This window comes from Chelonoidis abingdonii, chromosome 11 (genome assembly GCF_003597395.2).
Source record: "Chelonoidis abingdonii isolate Lonesome George chromosome 11, CheloAbing_2.0, whole genome shotgun sequence".
NCBI classification, from domain to species: Eukaryota; Metazoa; Chordata; order Testudines; family Testudinidae; genus Chelonoidis; species Chelonoidis abingdonii.
This window is the reverse complement of record NC_133779.1, coordinates 23,432,798-23,440,687: the sequence shown is the minus strand read 5'-3', so window position 1 is coordinate 23,440,687 and position 7,890 is coordinate 23,432,798. Positions and strand designations below refer to the sequence as shown.

The 7,890-nt window shown below is 56.2% G+C and overlaps 2 protein-coding genes across 2 annotated transcripts in view; both read left to right on the top strand.

Annotated features, from left to right (window-relative positions):
• Positions 1 to 7,890, top strand: part of PER1 (period circadian regulator 1) — a 370,577-nt gene that overhangs the window by 57,871 nt on the left and 304,816 nt on the right. The window lies entirely within an intron of this gene.
• Positions 1,324 to 4,882, top strand: HES7 (hes family bHLH transcription factor 7). The gene is made up of 4 exons (XM_075070462.1): positions 1,324 to 1,401; positions 1,527 to 1,622; positions 1,772 to 1,949; positions 4,416 to 4,882. The coding sequence occupies exons 1-4, from the start codon at positions 1,360 to 1,362 to the stop codon at positions 4,847 to 4,849; spliced, it is 750 nt and encodes a 249-aa protein (XP_074926563.1). The 5' UTR covers positions 1,324 to 1,359; the 3' UTR covers positions 4,850 to 4,882.

The window sequence follows — 7,890 nt, the reverse complement described above, 5'->3', positions numbered from 1 at the left end:
AGAGAGAGAGAGGAAGGAGTATGAGGAGCTTGTCGTATAGGAGGTGTCTAAGGAGGAGAGAGCGACTTACAGGGAGAGGGTGAGTAATTGATCAAACAAACGAAGGGAGAGTTCTCGAGTAGCTACAAGAGGTTCATAGGAGCTCACTCAGATAGAGAGATGCAGAGCGAGGAGATATAGATTGGGCAAGCACATAAATAAGGTGATATGTCGGGAAGGAGACGAAGTGGGAGGTCGGGCTGTGGGGAAGGGGGAGGCAAGCGGGTTTGGGGTCAAGCTAGCGTTCCTCAGTGCATAGAGAAACTTTCAATCATCAAGACGCGCGACGGACACAGAGACCATGGTGCTGTGCTATATATAGAGAAAATGTGGAGAGTCGTGACACAAGGCAGGGCATCGATAGGAGGTGCGAGAATATCTAGTGGACACAGCACGATGTGGTGAGCGCATGACTGTAAGTGTAGGAGCTATTGCTAAGGAAATGGGTATACGAGGAAATGAAAGTTTCCGGGCTGGGAATGATTCCAGGAGTTTCTCTCATGCGGAATCTGCAGTGGTGAGGCACTTAGGGCAGGGATCCAATGCGGAGTCGAGGACAGAAATATTTACTACCACTATGACGCAAATGCCTCGTGTTCAAATGGAGGTAATTGAAGTCGAGGAATCAGGTGGGCAGGGGCAGGCTTGGGAGGTCAGGCTGTGGGTAGGGGAGGGAAGATGGGGGGAGATGGGGGAGGAGAGAGGGGATGAGTGCAGGGGCGGGCGTATTTTGGGTGAGCCTCAAAGTGCTAGAGAACAGCGGAGAAGCCGGGACAGGCGTAAGCTTGGTGAGAGATCCGGGGCTTGTGGGGAAGGGGTTTGGAGCAGGTTGGGGGTCAAGGGCTGCGGGAAGGGAGGAAGTTGGGGTCGGGGCTGTGGGGAGCGGATTTGGGGCAGGTTTGGGTGTCAGGGCTGCGGAAGGGGAGGCGGGCGCGGGGTTGGGGGTCCAGTAGGGCACTTCTGGGCCGGGAAAGGGGGAGGGATAGTTGGGCGGTCGGGGTTGTGGGAGCGGATTTGGAGCGGTTTGGGGGTCCAGGGACTGCGGGAAGGGGAGGGCAGGAGCAGGTGGGGTCAGCCTAGGTCACAGGACATGGGGGCCCCGGGGCGGGGGCCGCTCTCCCCCCGCGGGCCGGCCCCACTCCGTTGTGCCGCGCCGGCGGGCTTGGGACCGGGGGCCCGCGCCACGCCCGGCGAGCGGAGATCACAATAGGCCGGGGGGCGCGCCGCCGGAGACGGCGGACTGGGGCGGGGGCCCGGCGTCATAAAGGTGGCACCGCCCCACCGGGGCTCAGCCGCCCCCCCAGCCCGGCCGCCGCCACCATGAGCAGCAGCGCCCAGTGGGACAGCAAACAGGACAGGAAGGTAAGTGCGGAGTCCGCTCGCTTCGGGTCTCACTCCGGATCCGGGGGCTTCCTCCCCGGAGCTCCCCGCTCTTCCGGGGTGTCTCGTTCAAAAGCTGCCCCCCTTCCTTCCCTGTCCCCCTCCAGCTCCTGAAACCTTTGATGGAGAAGCGGCGCCGGGACCGTATGAACCGGAGCCTGGAGCGACTCCGGCTCCTGCTGTTAGAAGCCACCCAGGACGAGGTAAGCCAATTCGGATTTCCTCCTCCCAGCCCCCCGCCGCTGCCCCAAACCGAATGATCCAACGCATATTTCTCTTTCTCTCTTTCCCTCCTTCCCCCCCGCTTTCTCCTTCCCTCCTTCTCTCTTTTGTGTTGGTGTTTTTCTTGCAGAGACTTAAAAACCCCAAAGTTGAAAAAGCCGAAATTTTACAAAAAACAGTTCACTTTGTGAGGACGCAGCCTCCTGCAGGTATCCCCTTCGGCGCGGCCGGCTACTCCTCTTCCTTGCCTCTAGCCCGGGGGGGCCCGTTGGCCAACCCAAGTTGGGTCCGGACCAGATACGACTACGGTGACCGGCTAGCAAGTGTGAAAACCGGGGTCCCTTTTCGGGGCGGGCGGGGGGAACAGCTGCGGATACAAGGCCGAGGCCTGAGATGGGGATGTTTGGTCACCCTAGACTTCCCTTGACCCCGGGGTGTTTCCTGAGCCGGGACCTGGCATGGGGCTCCCGTGTCCTCGCACCTCTTTGGATGGAGCTCTGGGGAGGCCTGGACCTGGCAGATGCTCAGCTGGGGCAAGTTGGCGTTGCTCCGTTGGGGTCCTCACTGGCTTTGCTGTAAATCTGGAGCTTGTCCGTTGGGCATCTGGGTTTTTACACCAGGGCTAGCGAGGGGGGAGTCAGACCCATGGGCACCCGTGGCATTACTCCGGATTTACACTGGGTCGAGAGGAGATAGCCTCATTGGAGCCCAGGGGGCTCATTCTGCCTGGCCTTAATCCGGATTTGCACCGGTTGGAGGTTCTCCTCTCCTTCTGGTGTAAATCGGGAGCGCCCAGTGTTTAGATGCTGCGGGGGAGCTCTGGGACTGGCTCACTTGGGAAGGGAAGGGGAGTTTGGCCCAAGAGTTTTGCCATGGACTCCTTAGGGAATAGGTGGGTGTGTGTCCCTGCTGCCCCCTACTGGACAGGATGAGCGCTGGTGTGTGTGTGTGTGTGTGTGTGTGTGTGTGTGTACCCACAACTCCATCCCATAGGACCCATCACTCACCCCGCTCGGGCTTTTAAAGTCTCACACTCCTGTGTGGAGTCGGCCCAGCCGCAGGGCCAGATCCTGATCTCAGGCCTGGTCCTGCACTAGGAAATCAGGTGGGTAGAACTGCGTTGCTCAGCAGTGTAAACAGTCCACCCCAGTGACGCTGGTACCCTGGGTGTAGACAGAGCTACAGATTTCTCCCCTCCACCTAGCTGCCATCCTTAACTGTAGACCTGCCTCAGTTTCTCTGCTATGGACCTGGGCAGGATATTAAGTCCCCCGCTCTGGACTCAGCTCCCACTCCACCAGGCCCAAGACTTTTCCAGCAGGAGCTCACCTGCACTTTCACTTCCCCCAGCCCCAACCAGCCAGATCCACTTTATGTGACTTTTGGCTTTTGAATCCCACCTCAGGGGTTTTGCATGGGGGTCAGGGAGAGGGTCAGTGGCTCCAAGCAGAAATACATTGCTTGGCCGCAAGACCTACTTCAGCGCTGGCATCCAGGGCAGTTTTGCTGTTGATTTCAACTGGGTCACACCCAACTGGTGGGGCCTGGTTCTGATTTTAATCACACACGGAGTCAGTCCGCTTGAGTCACGGGGGGATTCCCCTCTTGCTTACCCTGGTAAATCTGGAGTCAATTTGCTCAAATCACAGGGGTGATTCTCCTCTTGCTTACCCTGGTGTAAATCTGGAGTCAGTCCGCTTTAGTCATGGGGGCTGATTCCCCTCTCGCTTACCCTGGTAAATCTGGAGTCAGTCCACTTAAATCACAGGGGCTGATTCTTGTTTCACTTACTCCGGTGTAAATCTGGAGTCAGTCCACTTAAATCACAGGGGCTGATTCTTGTTTCACTTACTCCAGTGTAAATCTGGAGTCAGTCCACTTGAGTCACGGGGGCTGGTTTCCCTCTCGCTTACCCTGGTGTAAATCTGGAGTCAGTCCGCTTGAGTCATGGGGGCTGGAGTCAATTTGCTCAAATCACAGGGGCTTATTCTCCTCTTACCCTGGTGTAAATCTGGAGTCAGTCCACTTGAGTCACAGGGAGCGATTCCCCTCTCACCTACCCCGGTAAATCTGGAGTCAGTCCACTTAAATCACAGGAGCTGATTCTCGTTTCGCTTACCCTGGTGTAAATTTGGAGTCATTCCACAGTCACGGGGGCTGGTTCCCCTCTCGCTTACTCTGGTGTAAATCTGGAGTCAGTCCGCTTGAGTCACAGGGGCTGATTCTCGTTTCGCTTATCCTGGTGTAAATCTGGAGTCAGTCCGCTTGAGTCATGGGGGCTGGGTTCCCCTCTCATTCACCCACTGGGGCTGGCTGGTTTACATGAGTAGAAAACCATCATAAACGAGATCTCAGTGAGGTCTGTAGTATATTTCCCTGACACCAGTTCGCCTGGAGGTGCAGCTTATCCAAGCTTTGCTGAGAAATTGGCATCCCCAGTGTTTCCATGTGACCTTAGTGTCGGGGAGTCTATGGAGCAGGCGGAACCAATTTACACCAGCTGAGGATCTGGCCCTGTGCACATTCCCCATTTCAAACTGGCTTCGGCCCAGGGCGTCAAACGCCACTTATTTCTGGGGCACCCCCCTGCAAAACCCCCGCCTTAGCAGACCCGGAGGCGTGGGGTTCTCAGTCTGCAGGGCGTTGGGTGTCCTGTCCCCAGTGACTTGGGGATCAGAGGCCGCTCCGGGGCACGTGCCCCGCTGCCCCCCTTTGCTTGATCCCTTGCTAATCAGTCCCCCTTTGTCGTTGGCGGTTTTTGCAACGCACCACAGAGCCGGCGAGGCGAGAGGACACCTTTCTGCAGAGGTACCACAGCGGCTATCGGGAATGCCTGAGCCAGGCCACGCACTTCCTCCGCTCCAGCCCGGGCATCTGCGCGGGCAAGAAAGCCTACCTGATGGAGCGCATCTGCCACTGCATGGAAAAAATCACCGCCCGGGAGCCGCCGACGGGCAGCCCCTTCCCCAACCCGGCTTACGGCAGGTACGCCCGCGACGCCTGGCCCAGCTGCGGCCCGCCGCTCGGGGACCCCGCCTGCGTCCTGCACCCGGCTCCGGCCTTCCCTGCCGGCCACAGACTGCAGAGCCTCGCGGCCGGCCAGGCCCAGCCGGGGAACTCCGCCAAAGGCGCTCGGGACAAGCTGAGCGGCTCACAGAACTCTGCTGGCCAGCCCCCGGAGCTCAATGTCTGGAGACCATGGCCCTAGAGACCCCCTTGTAAATCCATAGAGTGTATATTAAATTCTCTATATATTGTATATTAGGAGGTTTATGGGGGGTGGGATGTTTGGGGAGGGTTTTTTTTTTTGTAGGGGGGAAAGCAGTGTGCGTGGTTACTGCAACTTATTTTCCTTAAAGACCCAGCTAGGATGGGTTTTCCTTACAAAAAGAAAAATCGCTTGCTCCCGGCATGGGAAGAAAACGCCGGGGGGATCCCAAAGCCGCCGGCAAATCAAGATGCTGATTTTCTTCCCGTCCCACCATGATTTTTTGTTAAAGTTCTGTTATGGGCCGGTTGATTTAGTTGGGGATTGGGCCTGCTTTGAGCAGGGGGTTTAGGTGACCAGATGTCCTGATTTTATAGGGACAGTCACGATTTTTGGAGCTTTTTCTGACATAGGCTCCTATTACCCCCCACCCCCGTCTTGATTTTTCACACTTGTTATCTGGTCACCCTAAGGGGGTTGGACTAGATCCCTCCTGAGGTCCCTTCCAACCCTGAGATTCTGTGATTCTATGAAACAGGGGGGTGTCACGTCCCTTTTTTGTCCACCTCAGGACAAACCCTTAGCGTCCAGCAGCTTAGCCAGCTAACCCTAGACATTAAATAATATTCAGGAACAAGATAATAGCTCGAGCGCCAGAGCTGGGGGGCAGGGCTACCCGGGGGGGGGGACAAGTGGGGCAATTTGCCCCAGCCCCAGAGGGGGCCCCGTGAGAATATAGTATTCTATAGTAGTGCAACTTTTTTTATGGAAGGGGCCCCCGAAATTGCTTTGCCCCAGGCCCCCTGAATCCTCTGGGTGGCCCTGCTGGGGGAGGGAAGGGGAGAGGAGTGGGGGTATTTTTTCCCCCTTCTTGTATATATAGATTTCCCGTCCCCCTCCCTCCCCGCCCTCTTCCCCATCTGTGTATTTCTGAAAAATAAAAATTCGAATGCGGACTCACAGATCTCGGCTCTGCGTGTGAGTTTGGTGTCAAAACTGGGTGTGGGAGGATGGAAGGGGGGCAAAAAGGGGGGTGGTGTGGCGGCTCTTTGTGTGAGTCACACATGGAATACTCTGCCCCCCAAGTTCCCGGCATGAAATCTACTGCCCCGACCCCACTGCTGGCTTTACAATGGTGCCAGTGGTGCAATGGAGTCAGGCCCATGCTCAGAAGGGGCCCCAGCCTGCCCTGAGACCCCCTGCCCCCCCGTTTCTGCTCCTCTCTGCCCCCTGGCCAGACCCCAGTGCACCTCTGGCTCTGGACAATCTCTGCTTCCCACCAGCTGGGGGGGCCCCATCTGTCTCCCCGGAGCTGAGCCGCCTGGGACTGATGCAGAAGCCTGTCCGGTCTCAGCTAGTGGGGGCGGCCAGGACAGTGGGGGGGGCTTGGCTGGGTCCCTCTAGGCAAGTGGGTCTCTTGGGAGGTCTGTGGTGGGTGCTGGGCTGTGAGGGGGCGGGGAAGATCTATGTGTTGGGCCACTAGGGAGTGGGGGTTCTGTGTGGGGTGCCGGGCAGTTGTGGCGGGGCTGTGGGCAGGGCAGCGCTGGGCAGGGGTGGTGTTGTGCAAGGTGCTGGGCATTTGTATGTGGGGGGGGGGTCTGGGCATGGCGAGTCATGCAGTTCGAACGCTGTAGCTTGTTGACGGGCTGGGGAAGGATCTCTCTAGCAGAGGGCTCGTGAATTCAGCGCCATGAGGCGTAACCAGCTGCAGTCTCTGGACGCTAATAATATCGATCCCTGGCTCTTTTCCACCCAGTGATCTCCAAATGCTTCACGAAAGAGCCGGAGGATCGTTGCCTCCCATGTCACAAATGGGGAAACTGAGGCGCGGGAGACGTGAAGTGCCTTCCTCGCTTGAAGGGTCAGGCTTTCAACCCAGATCACGTGAGTTTACGGGACTGTGCGCTGCCTGCCAAACCACACTCGCCGAGTCATTTTTCTTGGCCAAGGAGACTCTCCCGCCAGTGAGCCAAAGGGGTGAATTTTCTGCCTCTCCTCCCATTCCATTTTACACACATATCCGTGTATCCCGGCCTTTCTACCACCTCCTCCCCACCATATGGATTTAAAAATTCCTTGCAACAGAGAAGCCTCCCCAGTCCTTCCTAAATTGTTCCACTCAATACTGACGCTCCCTGTTAAAAACACACGTCTCATTTCCATCCTCAGTTTCTCTAGCTTCAGCTTCTAGCCCATGTTCTTTGCTAGAAATTAAATATTTGCTCCCTGGGTACTTACATTTCCATTCTCTGTGTGACGGCAATGCAAGAAAAGCCACCTCGATTTTTCAGTGGGCAAAGGGGGACATTGGAGAAGCAACCGCAAGAAATCAGGAAGGCTTGAGAGACAGCACTGGACGGTAGCCGTGAATTCTGTCACTGAACCAGCAACGCTGCAGCTAGCTATCCCAGGCCGTGTTAACTCCGGCCCTTCGTTTTCAGTTTAAACCGATCTTGACCAGAAAAAATCCTAGGTTTTACCAGAACTATTATTCAGGATTTTCCCCGTTTTCACTCTACTTTTGTACCATTCAAATCTATCCCCCCAAAAAGTAACTTGCTTTGCTAGGAAAATGCAACACGCTGCGTGAGACAGGTGTGGTTAGGGTAACACATCTGTGTGTAGACGAAACACTGCCTGCTGCAGCAAGCAAGGCTGGGTATTAGTCGTAGACTCACAGACGATCAGGGTTGGAAGGGACCTCAGGAAGTTTAGATTTGAAATTAGACGAAGGTTTCTAACCATCAAAGGAGTGAACTTCTGGAACAGCCTTCCAAGGGGAGCAGTGGGGGTAAAAGACGTATCTGGCTTCAAGACTGAGCTTGATAAGTTTATGGAGGGGATGGTATGATGGGAGAGCCTAACTCTGGCAATTAATTCATCTTTGATTACCAGCCGGTAAATACGCCCAGTGGTCTGTGATGGGATGTTAGATGGGATGGGATCTGAGTTACTACAGAGAATTCTTTCCTGGGTGCTGGCTGGTGAGTCTTGCCCACATGCTCAGGGTTTGACTGATCACCATATTTGGGGTTGGGAAG